Genomic DNA, 24,147 nt, shown 5'->3' with positions numbered 1-24,147 from the left:
TGTGATGTGGGGAGTGCCTGGCGTGACTGTGGGGAACTGTGGGTGGCACGGGCCGGTGAGGGGAGGGGCCACACCTGACGAAGCTTCGCAGTGGCTCAAAGGCCCGCAGCACTGGGTTCTCACGGTAGGTGAAGGCAACGCCAGGGCTGGACACACGGGAGCCCCCGTAGAAGATATCTAGGGACACCTCACCCAGAGCCGCCTGGGGGCCCGTGATGCACTGGAGCTGGGCCCCAAACTTTGTCCTGGTGGTGGGAGGGTGTCAGTCAGCATCAGCCCCATTATGGGACCAGCCCAGCCCCAGGCCAGTGGGTCAGGTTGGTTCCACTGCCCCTTCCAGGGCAGACAGGGTCACAGTGAGAGTACCCCCACCCTGTCCCCAGGGCCAAGGCCAACCAGACCCAGCCACATGTGGGTGACACCCACACTTTACAAGGGACGCTGTTGAGGGTCACCCGCACGTCTTCCTGGGAGCCCGTGTCCAGGTGGGTGCCATTGATGGTCAGTGTGGTGCCGCCTGCCTGTGGTCCCTGCTTAGGCTCTACACTGAGGGGCTGGGGCTGCTGTAGGAGGACAGGCGCACCAAGGTTAGGGCAGAAGCCATGGGGGCCATGTGGGGCCCACAGTGGACAATAACTGTCTCCAGAAGGTGGCAGGGCAGAACCCACCTCCCTGGAGTTCAGCAGCCCCCCGACCACCCAGGGGTCAGCGGTAGAGGCCAGACCCACCCGAGGGCCAGGTGCTTACTTGGTAGGTGAACTGGACACTGGGGGGCGAATGACCAAGCTTCTCGTTGACATCCACCTCGACACCCCCAGTGAAGGGTGCCTCTGCGGCCTCGATCTTACACACAATCCTGGAGGGCAACAGGCAGGTCACCCAGATCCTCCCAGGCCCTAACCCCTGACTCTTGCACACCCACGTACTCCCGGACTGTGTCTTTCCATCCCCTTCAGCCTCTCCATCTGCCCAGTCACCAGGCCCTGGAACCCCAAGCTGAGGGCCGTGCACTTACTGGGTGGACACAGAGTACTGTTCCGGCTCAAAGGCACAGTTCTGGCCAGCCACAGTGATCCTCTTGACATCATCTGCTCTGACGCCCAAATTTGACCCAAAGATGGTGATGTGGATGCCTCCGCCCAGGGGGCCCGTCTCAGGCTGGATCTGAAATCAGCAGAGCCCAGTGACCCGGCAGCTTGGACAGGCTGGGGTTGCGGGTGAGCATGGGCCAGGCTGTGGCGGGGCTCACCTTGGTGATGACAGGCGGTGGGCATTCGGAGGTGGTGTTGCTGCACAGCGCCTCGTACACACACCTGTTCTGCCCTTGGCACCACACGCACCTGTAGGTGGGGTCAGCGGCCAGGCACAGGCTGCAGTCGCTGCGGCCAAAGGAGCAGTTGTAGAGGGTCACTGAGGAGGAGAACGCAGAGGTCAATGGCTGCCCCCGCCGCCTACCCGCACCCAGTTCCCAGTCCCCTCGGCCTGCCCACCTTGGAGCTTGCTGTCAATATTCTTGCCATAGGACTTGACATACAGGAGCAGGGGCAGCGTCTCATTGGCATCATAGGACAGCTGGGGGACACACAGGGACATGCTGTACTCCCTGCCCCCACACAGACAGGAGTGGGGTGGGGGAATCCTGAGGTGACCACATGCACCCACAACGGCCACATGGTCCCCTCACAGCTGAGGGCAGCAGGACAGGTCTCCAGGTAGCTGGAAGCTGGAGCCTTGGAGTGACACACTGCACCACGCTGAGACACAAGGACCATTCGCAGACGATGACGCGGACTCTCGGTACTCTGGTCCCAGGGAGACAGAGGGCAGGGAGGCACTCTGGGGCCACCCAGCTTCTTCAGTAGGGCAAGGAGTGGCCAGTTCCTGGCTGGGCTAGGCTCTGGCCCCAGGGGCCTCCTTTCTGCCCGTCCCCTCACGCTCCTGGAGGCAACGTCCCTCCCAGGGGCCCTCGGGTGCAGCAGCCTGCCCTGCCCACCCTCGAGCCATACCTTTGGTGTCCGAAAGAAGAAGGTCCCGGGCTCCCGGACGTTCACCGTCACGTTGAACTTGAGCAGGTCACTGCCCACGTGCAGGGAGGAGCCCTGTGGACAGTCCAGTCAGGATACTTGGCACTGGCTAGCCTTCCCCCGAGGCCCTCCAGGGCTCGGCATCCTGGCCCCTTCCTGAGCCCCTCATAGCCACCACCTGTCAATGCTCTCGGTGCTGGTGCCCTTCCCCTGCCCCACATACCCCCCCAGGGCCCTCTTAGGCACGCCTGACCCAACTGACCACTTGGTCACTCCTAAGCCCCAAATACACACGTGTCTGCAGAAGCCACTGCACATCCCTGCGTGGGTGTCCCAGGGGCACCTTCTCCACACAGTCCACAACTGAGGGCATCACCTGGCCCTCCTGGTGTCCCCACCCCTCCTCAGGGAGTGGCACTTGGCTTCCCAGCCCCTCAACCCCTCTGGCCTGGGCCCTCACCCAACTCCCTGACAACCTAAATTCGCCTGTCTCCTCTCTGCCTCTGTGCCCGGACCCTGTCTGAAGGCCCCCACGTCCTCCCAGACCTCCCTCTGGCCTCCCTCCCCATCTCTGTCCCCCAATAAATCCTCAGCACTCTCCCTCCTGTGCTGGACCCTGAGTGGGGGACCAGGTACTCCAAGCTCAGGGAGGAGGACCCTGAACAGGCCCCACTGACACCCCACCAGCCACCTAGCCCTGTCCCCAGGCCAGTGCCATAAGCCCCTCCCCCACCTTCACTGTGTCCAGGTTCTCGCCCTGGAAGGTCACATCTGTCTCATGGTTCATTGGGATAACCAGTGGGCTGGGGTTCAGGAACTGGGGGCAGCTGTCCTCCTGGGAGAGAAAAAAGCTGCTCAGGTGCTGCCTGGCCGTGATCAAGTAGTCAGGCCCCAAACGGCCCCCATGGCCCCTCACCATGTGGGCACGGATGATGCCCTCCTCAGGATTGGGCGAGGCCTCCCGACACTCGTGGTAGCGCGGGTCCCACTGGCAGGTCCAGCGGTTGCTCGTGCAGGAGATACACCTGGGAGAGAGGGTCGTGAGGGACGGTGGGTCCAAGGCAGGGGTGGGGGGTGCAGGAGGTGGCACAAGACTCACGGCAGGTTCTCCACCAGGCTCATGGCCTTCCGGCAGTCGTAGAAGGGGTACTGGTGGGAGGTGAGGAAGACGCTGTTGTGTTCAAAGAGGAGCTGGATGGTCACAGCCACGTGGTCTGCGGATGGCAGATGGGGACTGTGTCGGGTAGCAGCCACAGAATGGAGGGCAAGGCTGGCGCTGCAGGTCCAGGGGCAGGGCAGGGGACAGAAAGGGCCAGGAGATGGGCCTCCCCCATGCCAACTCCTCGCCCCTCAGAATCTGAGAGCAAGGCCATCCTGGGTGGGGTCTTAGGGCCTAACGCGGAGACCTGGGTCTGGAAGGCGGCTGTGTTCGCCACTATACCACCAACGCCGCCCCTAAATTTTTTTTTGTTTTTTTTTTTGGTGGCTGGCCAGTAAGGGGATCTGAACCCTTGACCTTGGTGTCACAAGGCTGTGCTCTAATCAACTGAGCCTACCGGGTAGCCGCTGTGATCTGGGTCTGCAGGTGGGGCCCTGGCAAAGGCTGCCTTCACCAACACTCTTGGGCTCGGCTGGGCCTGCTACCTGCTATCAGATCCTGCCTCAGGTGTCAGCCCCCAGGGCTGGGCTCACCTTTCTCCCCAGGGCTCTGGTTGCTTTTGCACCCTCTCTGTGATCCTGCAGGCACTAAGGGTGGTGGCTCCTTGGAGTCTGGGCTGGAGGACCCACCAGGTCTCTGCCCACGTCACTGTGTGGCCCCACTGTCCCCAGCACTCAGGGGTCAGGGAACCTGCCCTCGCCCACACTTGGGGCCTGCCCCTGGCTTCTGGGTTGGCCTCACCTCTCAGGCTGGACAGGGCAGGGAGGGATGAGGGGTGTCTGCACAAACAATGGTGCCTGGGGCCTGGCCCCCAGGTGCTGCTCGGTAAAGAGACCAAGGAACAAGACTGAGGGACTCAGAGGAGACACACTATCAGCCTGGGGACGGGTGCTGACCTCGGGCGGCTCAGGGTGCCTGGGACCGGCTGCTCACGGGACTCTGCCCTGCTTTCTCCACAGGCAGGTGCTATTTGCACCCACACCTTCTGGAATGCCCCATGCCCAATGCTTTGGGATGAGCCCCCCAGAGTGGCCGAGGAGCCCACCCTCTTTCTGGCCTGCACCCCAGGGATGGCTCCCCTGCGGGCTGGTGCACGAGGGAGTGTGTGTGTGTGCGGCTCTGTGTGCAGGGAGAGGGGCAGTGCCCGCCCAGGGCTGTAGGCTGGGGCTCACCCTGGCCCAGCGGCGTGCCGGGGATGCTGCTCGGGGAGTCGCAGACGACGGCGTCCCCCTTCATGCGGGCCTTGTGCGCCGGAGATTCGCCAAAGAGGCACAGCAGCTTGTCCCCCTCACTCAGGGCGGGGAGGGGGCTGACGGTCAGCTGCACCTGAGGGAGGGCCACAGGGCTCTCACCTCCTGCCCAGCCCACAGCACAGTGTCATGCCAGCCACTGCCCAGCCTCCCCCTGTGCGTGTACAGGCTGAAGCCCAGGGAAGCCTCTAGAACCCAACTCCGTTTCATCCAAAATGAGCCCCTATGGGGTGACCCTAGCAAATGGGCCTGGGTCTGCCTTAAACACACAGGAGCGCCACCCCTGCCCAGTTCACAGGGGTCAAGGGGCCCTCACAAAGGGTGAGCTCCCAGGTCGCTCAGGCTGGCAGCAGACTCAGGCTGGGTGGGGAACGTGGCAGTGACCCCCTGACCGTCCCAAAGGCTCCCGGCCAACAGCCACACTGGGGGAGCCCCCAGCTGGCCCTGCCACTGCCCACTGCCCACTCCTGCCACTCACCTCCCCCTGGGCCCTGCGGCTCATGTTCTGTGGCTGGGCATCCGTGATGGCCACGCAGGATTTGTTCCGGCTCCACAACCAGTTGCTGGTGTTCTCGGCCCATGGGCACTCAGACCACCTGGTGCATCTGCGGGGGTCGGGGCAGCCTTAGCCCCAGGGAGGGGTCTTGTTCTCCCCAGAACAGGGCTATATCCCCCCAAACCCAGGCCATGCCCCGCCGGGATCCCCCCGCAGATGCTCACCGTCCCTCGACGACGCACCAGCCACAGTACGGGTCCTGGGAGTCACGGCACTGTGCACAGGTTGTGTAGCTCAGACACTCCTGCACCGGGAACCGGAACACCTGGGGGCGCCACGAGTAGGACCACGGTCAGCAGCCACTTGGACCTCCCTCAGACCCCAGACTCTCCTGGGACCACCAGCTCCACCCCACCTTCATCTCCGGGTCTTGAAAACCTCAGACACCACCTCAGGATTTAGTTCTAGGCAGTGGCTGCAGACCAGGCTCCACGTGGCCATGGCCTGTGGGCCAGATGGGGCAGGGTGCAAGGGAACCCTGGGGGTCCTGGTTGTGGCACCTCTCCTTGGCCAGCCCAGGCCCTCTACCCTGTGCTTTGACATCCTAGGTGCTCCTAGGGCAGGGCTGAGGGGCTCCTGCACCAACCCCCCACAAGCTTGGGGGCCGGGCCCATGTTCCCCACTGACCAAGCTCACAGAGGCACACAGGGCCCTTGCCTTCCCGTCCACCCTCAGGGGACACCCACTCAGACACTGACCCAGGTCCCTTCCATCAGGATGGGGTGGAGGCAGGACCAGAGAGAGACGCAGTCGAGACACAGGACAGACAGAGACAGAGTTGCAGAGACAGAGACGGCGCTACGGAGACACGGGATGGAGACACTGCCCGGGAGCCACCCCACTGCCCCTTGTCCAGCCCAAGAGAAGACTCAGTCCCAGGCCTAAGGTACACAGCCCCCATCCTCCTCGGCGCCCCTCTGGGCCTGTCACGATGGCCTGGGTGCCCTTGGCCGGGGATGCCTGTGCCTGGCTTACCTTGTCCTGGGTCATGGCATACAGGCTGGCCAGGTCTCCAGACAGCGCCAGGTCCCGTTTGATCCTCTTGTTGATCTCCACAGGGACAGAGCCATACTCTGCAGAGGTGCCGTCCGGGCCCAGGTACACCTACGGGCACGAGGGAAGGCACATGAGGGCAGGGGCCTCGCGCACATGCAGCCCTGCCGGGACCTCCCTGCCCCAGCCCAGGCCTCACCTTGAGGATGCGGCCGTCGGAGGTGCCCAGGAAAGCAACAATGTGGCCATTCTCGGCAGTCACCGTCACAGCTGTGAAATTCAGGCCTCCACGCTGCAGCACAGCCGTGGCTGTGAGCCCGTCACGGCTGCCCAGAGGGTAGGGCAGGTGCTCCGAGCCACACAGGAAGTTCTCACTGGCACCCTGGAGGACACGGTGTCAATGGTGGGCAGAACTCCACACCCTGGAGGCCCCTTCCCACCAGGATCCAAGTTGGGGCTGGGCCCCATCTTCCAGCACACGGCCCCCATACACGTCCCCAGGAATAAGGACGGTCAGCGGGAACCCTGCCCACCATGGTCACTGATGGGCATGCCCGACACCCAGCACAGGCCTGGCACTGGAGGGAACCACACACTGGGAGTGGCAGCACTCACGTGTGCAAGTGCTGACCTGAACCCCAGCCTCGCTGCACACGTGCGCCCTCCCAAGTGGGTGGAGACACGCAAGGCCCCGTACAGACGCACGTGGTCCACGCCTGTGTGAGAACACGGCAGAGGCACGTACCGGCGCTTGGCCGCCACACTGGATCTCGCCGTGGAAGGGCTTGTAGAAGACGTCGTGGCCTGGCTCCCGGGTGCCCGTGTAGCACGTGTTGCGGGTGTCTTCCATCTTGGCATGGACCTCATCCAGTGGGAACAGGCAGAGGCCCGCCCCAGGCCCCCCGCCGCTCCGGCCGTCCCTGCTGAAGACGGCATAGAGCACCCTGCCAGCACCTGGCGTGGCCACGGAGGCTGCCAGGCAGGTGCCAAAGGTGGGGGCCTGGGCGTCACTGGGGTCCCGGCACTGCAGGTCCATCTCCAGGTAGGAGTAGTAGTAGGGGTCGTGCTTGCACATGCGCGCCAGCAGCGTGCGGTTCCGGGCCGGGTGCTTGTCCTGCTGGTTGAAGACAAAGAAGACATAGAGGCCATCCTCAAAGGCAGCCACGAACTGCTGCGTGTTGGTGGACAGGTAGCCAGCCCTGTAGGTGGCGTGGTCTGTGTAGGCCTCGAAGGCCTCCTTGCCCTCGGCCCGGTCCAGCAGGCGGGTGCTCACGATGATGCCGTTGTCGTGTGGCCCGTTGCCTTTGCCCACGAACAGCACACGCTCGCCGCCAGGGCTCGTGGCGCTCACCAGCCCCACCGTGGCCACGCTCTCGTCATTGCTGGCCACGAAGGATTTCTCGCCACTGCTGTCCTCATAGAAGAGGCGCATGGAGATGTTGCTGAGGGCACGCAGGGCGCAGATGCCCTTGAAGAGGCTGCCGCACTCGACCAGGCGCTTCCTCGGGGGGTCGAGCAGCAGCAGCTGGTTGACGTTGTTGGTCAGCACGGCCTCATGGCACTGGCTCGGCTCGATGGGCGGCGTGCACTTCTTGTTGTCCAGGGCCGGGCCCGTGGCCACCTGCTGCTCCAGCTGCAGGTCGGCGCTCAGCTGATAGAGCACATTCACCGCCCCCACGTACACCACACCCGAGGCCTCATCCACAACCAGGTGGTTCAGCTCCGTCTCACTGTGGAAGAAGTCCAGCTTGTGGGGACGCAGGCCCACGCCCATGCTCGCCAGGCCCAGGAGGGCCAGGGCCCAGAGATGCAGCGCCATCGCCCCGGTACCCTGTGGGAAGAAGAAGGGTCAGGGGAGCCCCAGCCCACCAACCCTGCCCTGAATGACTAGAACACAGGCCGCAGAGGGCCATGGCCACCCGACAAGCTGGGGAACCCAGCACCCAGCCCCTGCCCTGTCCCCACACACACGTGCTCCCCTCTGGAGGTCTTAAACAATTTCCCAGCCCTTCTCAAGAAGTACACCCTGGAGTCTGACCTGTGACCACTGCCCGCTAGAGGATCTCCCTGGGAGGATGACGCCCTGGCCTACCACTGCAAGTTCTCAAAGTACCTGCAGCAGCATAGCAACACCTCCAGGAAGTCCCCCAGGTACTCACACATGTGGACCCCCACCACTGCCTTGTGACCCCAAAAAGATCCAGGTGGTCGAGGGGAACTGGCCCCAGCACACAGGGCCCGGCTGACAGGGAGACCCTGGGTGTGTGATCAGGAGGATCACACAGCTGTCCTACACCTGACCCTCAGGTGCAGCCTGAAGTGAAATACAGGGAAAGCAGACCTGCGCCTGTGGGCAAGCCAGGCCCAGTGTGTGTGGATCAGCAAATGCATGCGCCACTTGTATCTGTCCCCAGAGCCACTCTGACCACAGCCTGGTACAGGGATCTGAACCTGTGGCCTTAGTGTTACAAGGCTGTGCTCTTTAAGCAACTGAGCTAACCGGTCAGCCCTCCCTAGAACTCCCTGACTCCCCTCCAGGCCCCTTTCCCCTGGGTGGACCAGCAGAGGGGTCAGCAATAGTCCACCCATCCCCACCCCTGTCTGCCTGTGCCCCCCTCAGGGCAGAGCCTCAGATGTGGAAATGGGAGGCAGGACCCTGGGAGGGGGTTCTGGGGAGCCATGAGCAGCTCCAAATCCACCACATCTCCATGTTTGCGGTGGGGCTGGTACGGCCTTGCCTGTGTGTGTGTGTGTCTAACTGAGCACGTACGTGTACAACCTGGGGGTCGGGGCCTGTGTCTGCAGGGATGAGGGTGGGTCAGTGGGGTGAGCTGCTACAGCCAAGGCTGGGCTAAAGGTCTCCCAATTAGAGGAAGACCCAAGGTCCCACAGTGGACCTGAAGCACACACAATTCACCCTCCCCCGCTCCCTCCCCAATTCAGGGGCACCAGCATCTCAGGGAAACTTGGGAGCAAGTGGCAGGCAGGGTCATTCTGCCTCCAGGCCTCCCTGACCTTGGGGTGGCCCTGTACCCCTCTCACTCTGGAGACCTTGCTCTCTCCTGGTCAGTTCCCTCACCAGCCTCCCCTGAAGGCTGCACTCTGCTGCTGCTCACAAATGTCCCCCGCTCCTGGACCCACTGTGATCTTCCCTGAGTGCACTTGTGCCTGACATGACAGGGGCTCCCAGATGTCTAGGGCAGCCTTGCCCATGGCACCTGCCCACATAGGGACAGATCCCGATGACAGAGGATAAGGAGGGACCAAGGCCACAGCCTCCCAAACTCCTTGGGCCTCCAGAGGGGCTGCTACCCCCTTCAAGACCCCCTTGAACATCACCTCCCTGCATATGCTCTCCTTCCCTGGAAAAGCAACTATTTTTCTCATTACCCATTTAAAACTTTCAAGTGTAGAAAAAATAAGCCACAAGCAAACATGAGAAACAAGTAACTCTTCCACATTACCACATCCCAGTGGTGGTTACTCTGGCGTGTGCCTGGTGACAGCAAGCACCTCCTTGAGATGTGCCACGGGCCAGACTCTGACCTGGTGCTTCCCACGGACTTTGTCCTTTGAGCCCACAACAGGCCCATTTCTCGGATGAAGAAACTGAGGCTCAGAGACGGGAAGTAACTTGCCCAAGGCCACACAGCTGGTGTGGGTGGGGCTGGGATCTGACCTAAGGTGGGAGCAACACAGCCTCTGACCACTGCATGTCTTCACCTCTCTGATACTCCCCGACTGCCCCCATCTCCTCCAGGAGAGCTGAAAGGTGTCTGATCTACAGCCAAGGGAGATGTTTCTTTGGGACCTTGGCTTTGGGTAAATCTGTTAACTGGAAAGGGGTGGCCTTCTCTCTTGGACCCTGCAACTCTTTCGAGCCTGTTCATCCTTCTTTGTCCGGGCCCCTTGGAAGTCCCCGACCAGGTTATGGCTGTTTTCCACTTCCATCCTGCTTCCCTGTGTTCTCCCTCTCCACGAGCTTCCTCAGACCGCAAGCAATGAACCGACAAAGCTCCCTCCACCCCAGGACCACCACTGGAGAGGCAACCAGCTTGGCTGGACTCCCTGCATGGGCCGTGGATGGTGGTCTTGCCAGTCCCTGGGGACCCCACATGCCCACGAGCCCAGCAGCCACTGGAGAGGTGACCACCCACAGGCTAGCTGGAGCAGCCAGAACGGACAGCAGGGACAGGAGGCTGGGCAGTGCCAGGGGAGAGGAGACAGTGGTCTAGGGAAACCCCTGGCCTCACCACAATGGGAGTGATCAGGCTGGGGAGAAGATGGGGGGTTTAGTCAGAGACAGGAAGATTTAACAAGCCCCTCAGTACCCGGGGCAGGGCTTTCCTCCAACTCAGGGTCCTCCCCTCTGGCTCAGTGGCCTGTCTGTCCAGGGTAGAGGAAAGGAGGACGCAGCTGGAGGCCCTGACCGTGCTCGGGCACCCCCTGGTCCAGTCACTCCAGCTGGGCCCTCCCCCAGGAAGAGGCCTGCCTCCTCCGCCTGGCTCATCCCAGGTCCCACGGCCTGGCCTCCCCGCCCCCAAGTCCACCCAGCAGCAGCGCGGGCAGGGGCGGGCGACATCCCTGCCCCTTGGCCCAGCGCTCAGGGCTGCCCTCCCTGCCTGGCCCCGCTCACCCGAGTCCCAGCCCCACTCGCTGGCTTGGCTGCACCTCCTTCCAATTCCAGCTCCAGCCCCGGCCACAGCGAGCCCCGGGAATGAATGGAATGTTCCGGGCCGGGGAGGGAGCCAGGGAGGGCGGGGAGGAGGGAGGGGGAGGCCGGGGAGGAGCGGGGGCGGGGCGGGTGGAATGGACGGCGGCTGCCTCCTCTGTGCCACCCCCCTCCGCATGTGTCCAGGACTTGAACCCAGAGCCAACACACTGGGGAGCCTTTTGGTGCCTCCCCTCAGAAAAAGCTCTGGCCCTCTTCTAGCCTGCGCTCCCAGGCTTCCTGCTGTGCTTGGGCCTCTTCTCGGTCCCTGGCAGGGGGACCCCACCACTCACCCCTTGTGTCCTTGAACCATACCCACAAGGGCTGTGGGGTCACAGTGCATAGAGAATGCCCCCATCCCCGTCTGATTAACACCAACTTGACTGTGCCCCCTGTGGCAGGAGCCGAGCATTGTCTCCCACGCAGGAGTCCTCAGGGCTGGCACAACCTAGGTGCTCCATAAATATACCATGTGTGTGTTTAAGGAAAGCCTGACTAGATCTTGCTGCTGACAATAAAACTGGCCCAGATACCATGCAGCTGCCAGGCCCACCACCTGGAGAACAGGCCAGAGCCTCCCCAGCACTCCTCAGGGTGGGGGCAGAGGGAGGCTCGAATCCCAGTGCTCCCAGGCCTTCCAGGGTGGCAGTAGGATCTCACTCCACAGGTGGCAACTCCCCTCTACTTCCTGGACAAACAAGGCTTCAGGTGACCTGCCGTGCCAGGCCCAGGAGCAAAGGGCGACCCACCTGACGGGCAGCAAAGCTCAAGCCAGCCACGCAGGAGGCACCAGGCACAGCCGAGATGAGCTTCCTGCTGCCGGTGTTCCTGGAACAGGCAGGCAGCAGCGGGAGCTTCCTGTTTTGAAGCTGGCCTGGGACCCCCTCTTACGAGGCTGGTGGGGATTTCCGCAGGGGCACCAGACAGCCTTCTTCCTGGCTGAAGTTCGGAGATACACTTCCAAGAAACCACACAAACTTCAGCCTGCTACTGGCCTGGAAAGTGTCTGGACAGGCGGCCCCCTCCCTCCCCAGCCCAAATTCTCCTCCCTAAAGTTCCAGAACCCAGTGCCCCAGTGCCCCAAAGCTGCCCCAGACTCATTGCAGAGCCCACCCCACCTGAGCAAAGCCTAGCCTCAGAGAGCCGGGGGGTCTTGCAGCAGCCCCTGTGGGCAGGTTTTGGGCAGACACGTGCACACTGCCCCCTGCCCTGAGCTCTAATTCCTCCATGAGACCATCTGTCCAGCCGTGCGGGCCAGGCCATGGGAAGGGTTGCAGAGGGACATTTGTGGTCACAACCTGGCTGGACAGAGCCTCAAGGACACCTCTGGTTCAGGTCATCTCCAGCCTCACTGTCTGCACAGCCTCAGCCACCCACTGCTGTCTCCAGGTGGGGTGCAGCCCCCACTCACCGAGGCCCCCGTGGCTTCGTCTCTGCTTCAGGCCAGCATCGAGATTCTCTAGGAGGCAAAGGAGAGACAGCAGTCACACCAGGAGCCTGGCCCGCCTCCAGTGCCTCCTCTGCTCTGTGTTGGCGAGGGGCAGGGAGGAACAGCCCACTGGGCCCCATCTGGCCTCTGCCTCCTCCAGCCCACTCCCAGCAGAGCCCCTAACACCTCCAGGTCTACACTGCAAGTCTGTTTGGTACTGTCTGCCTTTTAAACCTAGGTACAAGTGTTACTTAGTTAAAATAAAAATTGCTTTCTGAAAAATATGCATACCCTTGACTCCGCAATTCTACTTACTAGCTGTGTGACCTTGGGCAAGTTACTTAAGTTCTCTGTGCTTCATTCCCCATCTGTGAAACGGAGATGGTAATAGTGAGCTCCCAAGGGGTTTGTAAGGACTAAATGAATCCATTCATGAAAAGCCTCCGGAGTGTTACACTGTAGCGCGCGGCAAGCTTGCTACTGTACCCTTTCACTCTGGATAAACATCCACATTCGCCCACAAGGAGGCACAGACCCAGGGTACTTCTCAGCATGGTGTGTCTTAGTGACAATCTGGCGACCACCCAGCGCCCCACCAGAGGACACTGTGGAAAGCTACGTGGCAGGTGCAGCTGGGTGGTCTGTGCTGGCCCTGCTGGAGACAGCCATGGTACAGACTCCAACCTGTCTGTCCCCATGGGTGTGTATAACGGCACACACAAAGGTCAAGGAAACCCCCAATCCAAATTACAAGTAGAGGTGAATCTCGGGGGCAGGGAGGAGGGAGCTGGAACAGCAAAGTAACTTTACTTGCCACTTTTCGAAAAAAAGTTTAAGAATATATTTACACATTGCTCGTCTAAATCAAAAGATGCACACCTGATGATAGTTATTGCCTCATCCCCTCTGGCTCCACTCTGCTTTCCAGGCTCTCAGTGACCCCCCTCCCCAACCAACTTTCAGCCACTGAACCTTGCTCCGGCCCAAGGGCCACTACAGGTCCACGTCCACTCCCAGCCTGGCTGCCCTCCGTGTCAGCCGGGCACCAGCGAAGTGCCTCCAGCACCTACCCCACCAGGCCCAGGCCCATCCTCCCCCTCCCCACCTCACCAGGAGCCTCTTGCCCACAGTGTCCCCACCTGCCCACACCCCTGGACTGGACAGCAGGACTCGGGGCTGGACCTACGGGAGACCAGCAGGGGTGAGGCGGGGAGGGAGGGCGGCACCGACCTCAAGCTCACAGACAGCACTTCCATAAGGTGGGAAATCAGCTCAGGGCTGGGCAGGGAAGAGTGAATCGGCCGAGGGGCTCAGGGCTCTGGGTGCAAGGGCTTTGGAAGGGAGAGGAGTGTCCTTTTGCCCCGAACACTCAACACAGCCTTTGTGAAAGAGTGAAAGGTTTTTCCCTGGGCAAACGCAGCAGCCAAACCACAGGGCAGCTTCCTCCTGGGCCTCACCAGGAGGAAGCAGCCTCGTGAGAAAGCCGGGACCCACCTGGCCTTGAGGCTGCACTCGGGTGGCACGGTGCGTGTAGCCCTGTTGCCTCGCAGGAACGCTACACAGGCCTCAGGGTGCCCCTGCACCCGCTCCTTCAGCCTCCTCCAGCCCCCAATCTTCTCCCCATGGCATATCCCCAAACCCCTAGCTCCCAGCCCTCCACTGGCCCAGGCCCCTGGCCGTGGGGGGAGTTGAGCAAGGGTGGGGGTAGGGGTCATCGTGTGGTCCTGCTGCAGGCTGTCCTGAGGCAGACAGGGCCTGGCTCCCTAACTGTCCCCTTCCCTGGCCCTCAGGGTGGAGGAAGGCTGTGAGTTTTTCCTCCCAACACAAGGCTTCTCCAAGCCAGTGCTTCCTAGAGAGTAAACCCTGGACCCCTCCTAGCTCACGGCTGACTCCTGCGACAGCGCAGTCCCCGTTGCTCCTTCCCCCACCCCGTCCATCCTGCCCCCAGCACCCCCACAGGCTCCATCTCCTGCTGTCAGGAGGGTCCCTCTCAACTGCCCTAGAGGAAGGCCACTCTCCTGAGTGCCACAGGCCCTTGAGGTCGCAGCTGATCCCCCAGCACCCAACTCTGGAACCAGACTATTGGGTCCAAACCCCAGCTCTGTCACTTTCTAGCTGGGTTACATGGACTGTTTACAAAGCTACTCCGTGCCTCAGTTTCCCCATGTGTAGTCTGTGAGTAATAATAGCACCCACCTCTAGGGCTGCCTTGAGGTTTGAGTGACTGGGTGTGTGTGGAAATCCTTACAGCTGTGCCTGCTCAGAGAAGGCACTCGAGGATGCTAGCACCACGATGTCAGCACATCTGCTCTCGATGACCCCATGGAAAACTCCCACCCATCCTTCAGAACCCTGAGATGCCCGCCCTGACCCAGCCCCTGTGGGACTATCATGTACCCTCTGTGGTCTGTGATCTTCACTGATAGGCCGTCTGCGAGCAAAGCCTAAAGGCTGGATGTGCTGGTTTGTTTTTGGCAGCTGGATGATACGGGGAATCCGAACCCGCGATCTTGGTGTTATCAGCACCGCGCTCTCCCAAGTGAGCTCACTGGCCAGTCCTGAACGCTGGCTCTGGCAGGGTGGGCACCCGTGGGTCTGAGCCCCTTGAACCAGGAAGGAGTGATGCGCAGCAAAAGGAACCTAAAAGTGCACCTGCCCCTCCAGCCAGTTCCCGGCTTGAACGTGCCAGAGGTGTCTCCTCCCCTGACCAGAATGCTGATGGGGGACAGAGGATGGCCCGGGGACTCTGGGCCTCTCCTCGACACCCTAGACCTAGTGGGGTACACTGTGAGCCCTTGCTGGCAGAGTACCCTATGGCTTCCCTCCTCAGGTTCCCTCTTTTTCTGACCAGTAGCTGCTGGGCCGCTTGCACAGGCTAGGTCTTCCCACCACGGCTCACGGCAGGAAAAGGAGAGGTGTCTAGAGGACCACAGAGTTCCGACTCCAGATTAGGCCCCAGAGCCAGGGGCTGTCAGCTTCCCCCTCCCCAGCTCCTGCTGGCAGCCTTGGCTCTGAGTAACCCCTGTCTGTCCCCCAGGTCTCGGCCCCACTGGGAGAGGCTCTGGGGTGTGGGGCAGAGCTGGGGTTCTTTGCCTGTCAGTATTTTCAAGCAAACACAGATTGAGCAATTTCTTAATGCTAAAATCAAATCGATGCAAAGCAGCCAGGCCCAGGGGAAGGAGGGGCCCAGGGGGAGCAGGGGCCCAGCTTGGGGGCTGCTCTAAGCCAGGCCAGCGGTTGTAGGCTCAGGGAGGGTAACCAGACAGGACTGGGACTGGAGGGAGCAGAGGAGGCGCCCAGGCAGGGACAGAGACCTAGATGGGGACCCAGGCAAGGACAGACATGAGAAAGGGGCAATTTGGGCCAAGGCTCAGGCCCAGGCCAGGCCCCATAATTCCCTCCACCTCTGCAGCAGGGGTAGGGGTCGTCCTAGCACTGTGTGGGCCTGGCTTGGGGAGGGGGCAAAGGACTGGGTGGCACACTAGGGGTCTCCTAATGCGGGGGGGAGGGAACCTCTGACGGACAAGGTGGGGGCCGAGCCACCCCAAGGACAGGTCAAGGGGCATCTGGGAGGCCGGCCTCGCCCCGGGCGGCAGGGCGCCACAGGGAAGCCGGGAGCCTCCCCTCCCCCGCCGGGCAGCTGGCAGCCAGGGGGCGGGGCCTCTACTCTCGCGACGCATATGCAAATCTGCAATTAGCCGGGAGCGTTAAACAAATCAGAAGAAACACAACAAGCCGCCGCGCCCGCAAATCCCAGCCTCCGCCGCTTCCAAAACGAGCGCGAGGGAGGCGCGCGGCCGGGGTCGGGGTCGGCCGCCCCCTGCAAGGGCGCTCCCGGGGTGGGGACCTCCAGGCGGACGGGACGTCGCCCTGGGGGGAGGGGCGGCCGGGGGAGCCCGCAGGAGACCCCGGCGAGGGCGAGGCCCCCGCGCGCCCAGCCCGACCACCTGGGTGGCCCGGGTCGCAGTTCAGCCCCAGGAGGCGGGGAGGGGCACCCACTGGAAGGGTCCCCGAGCCTCTCCCCCGACCTGCCCCAAGAGCGGGAGCGGCTCTGGCTGTGGCCCAGACAGACTCAGGTGGCGAGGCCCCCTCCCCCGGCGCCGCCGCCAGACTCCCTGGAGAGCGCGGGACGGTTACCTGGGAGCGACAATGGAGCGGGCCGCCCGGGCCGGCGAGGACGCGCGGCGACAGCTCCTCCGGGAAGCTCGGGGCGCCCCCGCCGCCCTCCGCAGGCAGGGCTGCACCGCGCCCGGGCGCGCACTTGCACTCGCGCCGTCGAGATGACCCTCACCAGGCCGGGGGACCCCAGGACGCGCCGGGCGGCGGGAGCCCGACCCCGGGTAACAATGACGGCGACGGCGGCGGTCACGTGGGACAGGGAGACGTTTTCCTGGAGCGCTCACCTGGTGTCGGGCACGGCGGAGCGCACGACAGGCCACTACCGACCTAAGTCCTCCGGGAAGGGGCGCAGTGGGCGGCTCCGCCCCTGTCTCAGAGTCGGTCCCGGGGCTCGTCTCCCCCCAGCCCAGCTGCCAGCCGATCATGTGTGACCCTGCCGCCAGCAGCCACCTGCATGACCCCGGACCTGGGGTCGGGGCTGTGCGGTCAGACTCACCCGGGCTGGCGAAGGCCGAGCTCTCCCCGACAACCTGACCTAGGAGCAGGGGCGGGGCGGGGGGGCGGGGCCGGGCTCCAGCGACAGACTGACGTCTAGCCTGAGCCGGGCGTCAGCGCCCAGAGTTCACCGCAGGACTCAGGGCCAAGGACCCCTCCAAGTTAGAGGGTGTCGCTACCCCTTCCCAGCGTGAAAAGTTACCCCTGGTTGGTGGCACTGATGAGGTCACCAGCCCAGGATCCTGGGTGTGCCCTGAGAAGCCCCAGAGCTTTCCTGGCCTCCTGCCTTAGGAGGCTCCAGGGACAGCTCCTCAGGGCCCCTGTCACCTTCCCCCCACCCCCCACTTGTCCACCTTGTGATGCTTTTCTCCCTTGGGTGCATCCAGGGCCATCTCAGCCCCTGTGTCTGAGGCCTGAGGTTACCCGGTGCCCAGAGTCTCTGCATCTAGCCCTGGCCCTCGGGGGCCTCACGAGCTCACCTGGCAAAGGGCAAGGGTGTCTGCTCCAGCCCCTCCCTCTGTGCCCGCTGCAGCACCTGTACACTCTGTGTGGGTGCCTGAGACTGGGGTCCCCATGCTGCTAGCAACCATGCTGCCCTCCCAGCTCCCCCTCTCCCCAAACAGCCGCACAGGGCTCCCCAGCCTCCCCTCGGGCCTCTGGGCACATCCAGAGCACAGAGCTGCTGGTTCTGATGCTCACTGCCTGGCCACGGGTGCCCACCCCTGCCTGCTGCTCCACCTCCGAGCTGAGCCTACTCATCTCACCTCCTCCGGGCTTGTTCCCCACAGCTGGCTGGACACTGCTGGCCAGGGCAGCCTCGGGCTCATGGGAGCTGCAGCTGGCCCAGGACCAGCTCCTGCCCAGAGTCCCCTTCCCAGGCTGCCATGCACAGGAGGTGGGGGTGGGCATGGGGGTCGGATGGGTGAGGGCCCGAGCTAGTGAGGAGCGAGCAAGGCCTGTAATCTCCCCGTCAGCCTGTCAGCGCCTGGCGGTCACCCCAGCCCCACCTCCCCATCACATCAGAACCCCACAATTAGCTTGGGGCACCGTGCCAAACTCGTGTGCCAGCCACTACTCACACGTGACCACACATGCGCAGGCACACACATCAGTGATGCTGATGGGAGAGCCCAGCCAACAGGGGTCTCACCCCTATACCCAGAGTGTGTCCCCAGGACAAAGAGCATGAGGGAGACACCCCAGACCCAGGCACTTGGGCTGATGGGCTGCAGGTAGGTGGGATCTCAGCAAGTCCCAGCACTGGGTCAGCTCAGGGGGGCCAAGAGGCCCATCAGAGCTAGGCATGCCTGGCCACTGGCATGTGTGGCAAAGGTGGAGCAGAGCCTTCTTGGGAAGGGGCTGCCTTGGTGAGTCTCCTGTCCAGGCTGAACCAGGGGTCTGGCGAGGCAGACAGTGCTGCTAGGGGAGCTGGGCAGGGTCTGGAGTCCAGACCAAGGGTGATGTAGTAGGCAGGGCCCCATGGAGACAAATACTCAGGGCTTCAGGAGGACAAAGGGACTGGGATTCCCCAATGAGGAAATGCCCAGCTCAGAGTGGGGGCAGGGTGGTGGGTGAGAGGTGAGGCCTGGGTGTGTGCGGCCTTAGGGAGCAGCAAGGTGCACAGCCCCTGCAATGCATCCAGCAAGGAGACCCCAGCTCCTTCCTCCACTCAAGTTCTCACTCACTAGGCTCTCCAGGTCTAGATGCTGAACCCGGGTTGGGGGTTCAGGCCTGCCTGGGTCTCCCCACCTTCCCACCCCATCCTGACATCCTTTTCAGAGTCCTGGGAGCAGTCCCTTTTCTGGTCCCTCAGAGCCTGATGCCAAGATGGGGGGGGGCAGCCCCTCAGCTCCCCTGGCCCACCTGCGGGAGCATCTCGGGCTGAGAGGGAGTGGGTGGTCATGCTGGAGCCCCTCTCTTCCCCCTGCCCTGGGGCAGCCGCCGTCTTTTCCACAGAGGGCACAGGCCTCAGCTCAACAGTGTCTCGGGGCTTCACTCTCTTCCAAAGCAGGCCCCAGCTCTGAAAACACCCATGCAGGGGTGAGGTAGAGGGTGGAGGCTGGGAGCCAGAGCCCCCCACTACCTTGTGTGTCCTCGAACTCTCCTCTCCACAGCTAGACCCCTGCAAGGCTCGGGTTATCCCCAATCCCCACCATCCCACCAAGCTGTGGTGCCCTCCCCCCCGGACTCTGAACCACACATGCCACAGGCCTTCTTGCTACCCCAAAGACGGATCCACGCCCCTGTGTCACGGCTGTCCTCAGACCCCCAGCACTTGACTAGGTTGAACTTGAGGTCCCAGGCAGGCAGAGAGCAATCATGGGACACTCTCCTACCAGGGTTCCCCATGCTGCCCAAGGCATGTCCTGCTGCGGCCTCCGTGGACCCCTGGAGGCTGCCTCAGCCTTCAGCAGCCAGCTTATGGCCGGGTGGGGCAGGGAGTTCCCTCCTCTGAGAAACCCCCAAAGCCAACTGGAAAGCAGCCGCTGGTGCCCCCCAGCTATGCCCTGAACCTGGTGTACGCCCATCGCCAATCAACAGGCGGCCTGGTCTGGCCCCACGCAGGTGACATGCTGGCTCAGGGGAGCCAGACTACAGTAGAAGGCCACCTAGGAAGAGAGCCCCAGACCTGCACAGGGCCAACCCCTCGAACCATCCCAGCCTCAAGGGCAGACACCCCTGCCTGGCCCCTCGGGGGCTGTGTTGACACAGGTGACTTCCCGAAAGGCCAGTGTCAAACCTTTTTCCTTTCTTGCTCTTGCTAAGGAGAGAGCCCAACTGGGGCAGCGTCGGGTGTGGAGATTTTAGTGGCCATTGTGTCTCTCTGCCCAGGGCCTGTCCTTGCACCTGGACAAGATATGTCCCGGGCTAGGCTGCCAGTCTGATGGCAGAGCTGGAGTCAGAACACACGCTGCTGGGCCGGCCCGTGGCTCACTCGGTAGAGTGCGGTGCTGATAACTCCAAGGCCATGGGTTCGGATCCTATGTAGGGATGGCCGGTTTGCTCACTGGCTGAGCGTGGTGCTGACAACACCAAGCCAAGGGTTGAGATCCCATTACCGGTCATCTTTAAAAAAAAAAAAAAAAAGAACACACGCTGCACCCACAGGGCCTCCCCTCCTTCCCCAAGGCCCCTGGGGAATCAGCCGGCACCAGAATGGGGAACTGCTGGTTTCAGAAGCCGTGAGACCTTAGGAGGCTGAAGAGAGGGTGTGGGCACTGAGCTGGCCCTGCTCCCGGGCGCCCTTGATCCTAGTCTAGGGCGAGACCCTCCCTTGCCTCGTGCACTGGGACGCCAGGCAGCACAAGTGTGAACTCGGCCCCCAGGGAAAACCACCAGCCTTGGTGGGAGGCAGTGGAGGGCCAGGCTCTGCGTGTGGCCGGGTGGGGCTGAGCCTCTGCGGTGGGACCAGAGAGGATGGCAAAGGATGGGAAGGCGAACCCTCAGCTCCAGGTCAGGACAAGCCCTGGGCTCCTCCCAGCGACATAGACCTTGCCATGGGGTGGGGCAGACCTGCAGGTGCCCGTGAGCAGCCTACTCCATCATCCCCAGGCACCAGGGCTCCATCTAGGGCCTTGGTCCAGTGAATCCCACAGAGAAATGAAGACCCACTAGGGTTGGGGTCGCTGTGGGGGCAGGAGGGTGGGGTCCGGCCAATCTCTTTAGATGTCCTGCCTGACAGAAGGTGGCAATGCCAGGAGGGCCGCTGTGCTGGGGCCTGGCTTAGGGTCACATGGGTGGCCAGGAGGAGCCCAGGATACAGCAGGGTCTTTGCCTGGTCAGCAGCAGGGGGCATGAGTGCTCACACCCCCAGGCGAGGGCAGAAGGCGGTGTCAGGGGATGTGAAACCCAGGAGAGGAAGAAAGTGGAGAACCACATGTGGCCTGGAGAAAAGGGGGAAGCTGGGGCTCCCCAGGCCCAGTGGCTCCTCAGTGCTTCTCCACCAGTTAATTACAGCCCTGACCCGCCCTTCCCAGCCTGCAATCAGTCAGAAGCCCCACCCCAAACGCAAATAGCCATTACCCTAGGGGGACTCGGCCCAGCCCTCCACCCCTATCTAATCTCCCGCCCCGGGGAGCCTGCATCTGCCTCGCATTAGAAAGGTGGAGGTGGTGGGGGAGGCATGCCGCAGCCCTCGCTGGCCGGGCCTGGGTTCGAGTTCTAATCAGCTCCTGTCCTTCTGCCCGACCAGTGTCCAAGGCAGGCTCTGGGCACAGGAGATTCTCAACAGAGAAGAAAAGCTGCCTCCCTGCATCCACGATGCCAAATGGGGAGGCTGGGCTGCAGTAAGGGACTGAGGCGTAACATAAGTAAGGACCCCTGCTCACAGCATCCCAGCGCGGCCCTGCCTAGCTCAGAGGAGGGACGGCATAGGAGGGCACTGGAAGCCACAGCCTCTCGCCACCCCCACCCCTGCCCACGCCCAGCGTGCCAGGGGAATCATCGGCTCCGGCCCCCAGGATGTGGGTAAGAGGCCGGAGACAGGACATGGTAATGTTCCCAGAATGGCCGACATCCTGGAGGGCGGGGGGCACATGTGCCATATGGACCCCTCCCCTGGCTGCCAGTCCACCCCTGCGCCTTCCAATCCAATCCTTTCTGCTCCACTTGCCTGGGCCAGGGCCAACCCCCTGGGCTTCCTGCACTTGGCCCCAGCTGCTGGTCCTGCCTCCCCAATGTGGTCCCTGTGTAGGCTGCTGGGCACACGGCCCCGGGCACACACAGGCACAGTCCCAGGGAGTCCACCTGGCAGCATCCCTGATGGCTCCTCACAGAGACTTGTCTCTGGCTTCAGTCTCTCCATCTGTGGGATGGGCTGACAGGCGCCGCATCCAGGTTGGGGGTGGAGCGAGTGCATGGTCAATGCTGGGCCACTGGAGGGGCTTGGAGGGGCTGTCCATCAATCAGCTACTGCTCAGTGAGTCAGTCAGGGGCAGGACGGTGGCCTCAGGGAGACCCCAGTGCCCCACCCTAATCAGCCTAACCCACACCCCTGCCTGCTCCACTCCCATCACCCCTTGCAAGATTGGGGTATGAGTAACTTTCTGAAGGCGTGTCTCTGAACCTGAGTCGGGAGGGTGGCCTCAGAGGCCCTGGAGGCCATGGTGTGAGGCTCCTGGGGGTGAAGGTCCCCTGGGTGTGAGGTCCCCTGGCTGAGCCCAGAGCTCCTCCTGCCTCATGGTCTTCCCCAGAGGGGTCTGGGCCTACTCTGGGCTTGGCAGGGCCTGCTGGACTGACTTTGGGGCGTTCTCCAACCCGAGGTGACGCATCCCCTACCACCCCACCCCTGACCGGTCTGAGCAGCTGCGAGAGGCGGTGCATCTGCCCAGACTTGCCTTCTCCTTCCTCCTGGGGCTCTCAACCATGGCCCCGAAAGTGGATCCCTCTCCCACGACTGCAGCCTCCCCCCTCGGGTGGCTGGACACGGCTGGATAATCCAAAATAATTCCTTCTTGGCAGGCGGCCGGCGGGGGAGGGGGGACTTGCATTCCAAACCCTTGTTTTTCTCAGTCACTTCCCTCTCCTCCTGGGGCAAGGAACCCCTGGCCAGATCTGAGGCCTCCCCCGGCCCCTCAGAAGGTCCCCTCAACCCCTGTAGGAGCCCACCTGCTGGTCCCTCAGTCTTCCCTAGGAATTTCTATGCAACACTCTGAAAGCTGACAGACCGTGAAAAATACCCTGTGTGTTGACCCTACCCTCCCAGGGACCCGCACCTTGGGCAGAGGGCGGGTGCCTCCCACCCGCTGTCCGACTCTCAGATGGCTCCCTTCCATGCCAGGATAACATCTGGGCGTGGGGTCAGGCTGGGAGCCCCCACCTCTGGGCAGCCAGTTTTCCACCCTCTGCAGAGGGGGCAGCTCCTGAGGAGGCTCAGTTTAAAGCCCGCAGCACAGGGGCTGAAGTTAGACATTAAGGGGAAGCTCCCCAGGTATGGCGAGGGTCCAGAGAGCCCTCCTGTCCCCAGAACATTCCACCGGCTTTGGGGCCCAGCCTTGCCCCACTCCAGACTCTGTCACAGGCCACGGTGGGCACAGATGGACCCCTTCATTCCTTTTCCAAGGAGCTGGAAAGAGGATTCAAGTGATGTAGTGGGAAGCTCCAGCGCTCCTGAGCTCAGAGACCCCCAGGTAGGGGAGGCAGGACCCCCCAAATCTGTCCAGCAGCCTGAGCACAGAGGGGAAGGAAGGGCCCATCCAGGAGGGCTTCCCGCAGGAGGAGGCAGGTGAGGGGCGAGTCCCAAGGGCTGAGCAACCCCGCCGAGTCCTAAGCCTTCCTGGGTCCCAGGGTGTCCACCCAAACACCAACGAGCCGCCCCAGGAACCGCGGAGGAGGCCCCGCTGAGAAGCCGGCCCCGGGGCTGGGTGCTGGGTGCTGGTCCCGCTCGCCCCGGGTCCCCGAGGCCTCGCCGCACAGGGTCGTCTGCGCGGGACACATCGCGGCGGCCGAAGAGGCGGGGGACGGCGGCGAGGGCAGGGCCGGAGCCGGAGCCGTGCGACGCGGCTGTCCCCGCGCCCTCGCCCCGCCGGGCCCTCCCGCCACCGGGCCCAGGCCCCGCCGCCCTTCGCGGAGCCGCAGCGGCCGCGGGCCCCCGCGCCCAGCGCGACGCCCCCGCGGGCCCCGTCCCCGCGCTCGGTACCTGCACGTCCGCCGAGGCTCGATGGCGCCCGGGCCGCGCTCGGCGCTGCGCTGCGGCCCGCGCGGCTGCCATGGAGACGGGCCTTTGTGTGGCCGAGGAGGGGACGGAGCGCGCGGGAGCCGCCGCCCCGCCCCCGCGGGGAGAGAAGGGAGGGCGGGGACCGGGACCGGAGCGGCGGGGCGGGGCGGGGCGGGGACCGGAGCGGCGGGGGCGGGGCGGGGCGGGGACCGGGACCGGAGCGGCGGGGGCGGGGCGGGGCGGGGACCGGGACCGGAGCGGCGGGGGCGGGGCGGGGACCGGAGCGGCGGGGCGGGGCGGGGACCGGGACCGGAGCGGCGGGGGCGGGGCGGGGCGGGGCGGGGACCGGAGCGGCGGGGGCGGGGCGGGGCGGGGACCGGGACCGGAGCGGCGGGGGCGGGACGGGGGACGCGGTGGGGACGCGGTGGGGACGCGGGAGCCGGGCGGGGTTCGGCCCCGGTTGGGCCCCGCAGTCGCCCCAGGCGGCGCCCTGTCCGCCCCGCCGCTGTCCCGGGACGACGGGCGCCCACGGAGTGCCCCTCGGCCTGGGCACCACCCCAGGGGCGCCCCGGGTGGGAGGGAGCGCGCCCGAGGGTCCCCAGGAGTCCCGGGTCCTCTCTGAGATGGGCGGGGCCCCGCACCCCACCCCTGCCGTCTGCGGGAGACCCGGACCCTTCCCCAGGAGCGGCGGCCCCACAACGTCCCAGGGAAAGAGGGCACCTGGGGAGGCCCCGCAACTCGTCCTTGGCACCCCGC

At 63.7% G+C, this 24,147-nt stretch overlaps 1 protein-coding gene across 7 annotated transcripts in view; it reads right to left on the bottom strand.

The window, feature by feature from the left end:
* Window positions 1–23,503, bottom strand: part of PLXNB2 (plexin B2) — a 31,061-nt gene extending 7,558 nt beyond the window's left edge. For 2 of the 7 annotated variants that reach the window (XM_063074736.1, XM_063074735.1), the window contains exons 1-17: window positions 23,374–23,503; window positions 6,728–7,813; window positions 6,182–6,364; window positions 5,965–6,093; window positions 5,154–5,254; window positions 4,912–5,038; window positions 4,356–4,509; window positions 3,124–3,238; window positions 2,941–3,049; window positions 2,758–2,859; window positions 2,007–2,099; window positions 1,491–1,572; window positions 1,250–1,410; window positions 1,016–1,164; window positions 748–856; window positions 427–563; window positions 75–245 (exon numbers count right to left, since the gene is read on the bottom strand). In XM_063074736.1, the coding sequence (XP_062930806.1) occupies window positions 75–245; window positions 427–563; window positions 748–856; window positions 1,016–1,164; window positions 1,250–1,410; window positions 1,491–1,572; window positions 2,007–2,099; window positions 2,758–2,859; window positions 2,941–3,049; window positions 3,124–3,238; window positions 4,356–4,509; window positions 4,912–5,038; window positions 5,154–5,254; window positions 5,965–6,093; window positions 6,182–6,364; window positions 6,728–7,813; window positions 23,374–23,445 (3,080 nt within the window). In that variant the 5' untranslated portion in view covers window positions 23,446–23,503. Of the gene's footprint in view, window positions 1–74; window positions 246–426; window positions 564–747; window positions 857–1,015; window positions 1,165–1,249; window positions 1,411–1,490; window positions 1,573–2,006; window positions 2,100–2,757; window positions 2,860–2,940; window positions 3,050–3,123; window positions 3,239–4,355; window positions 4,510–4,911; window positions 5,039–5,153; window positions 5,255–5,964; window positions 6,094–6,181; window positions 6,365–6,727; window positions 7,814–10,618; window positions 10,661–11,442; window positions 11,515–12,104; window positions 12,153–12,437; window positions 12,491–16,525; window positions 16,604–23,373 lie in introns of those variants that run through there. The other 5 variants (XM_063074738.1, XM_063074739.1, XM_063074737.1 and 2 more) reach the window with 5 other exon arrangements.
* Between the last annotated feature and the right edge of the window lie 644 nt (window positions 23,504–24,147).

Source organism: Cynocephalus volans, chromosome 12, assembly GCF_027409185.1.
Source record: "Cynocephalus volans isolate mCynVol1 chromosome 12, mCynVol1.pri, whole genome shotgun sequence".
Taxonomy (NCBI): domain Eukaryota; kingdom Metazoa; phylum Chordata; class Mammalia; order Dermoptera; family Cynocephalidae; genus Cynocephalus; species Cynocephalus volans.
This window is presented reverse-complemented; position numbering and strand designations above follow the sequence as displayed.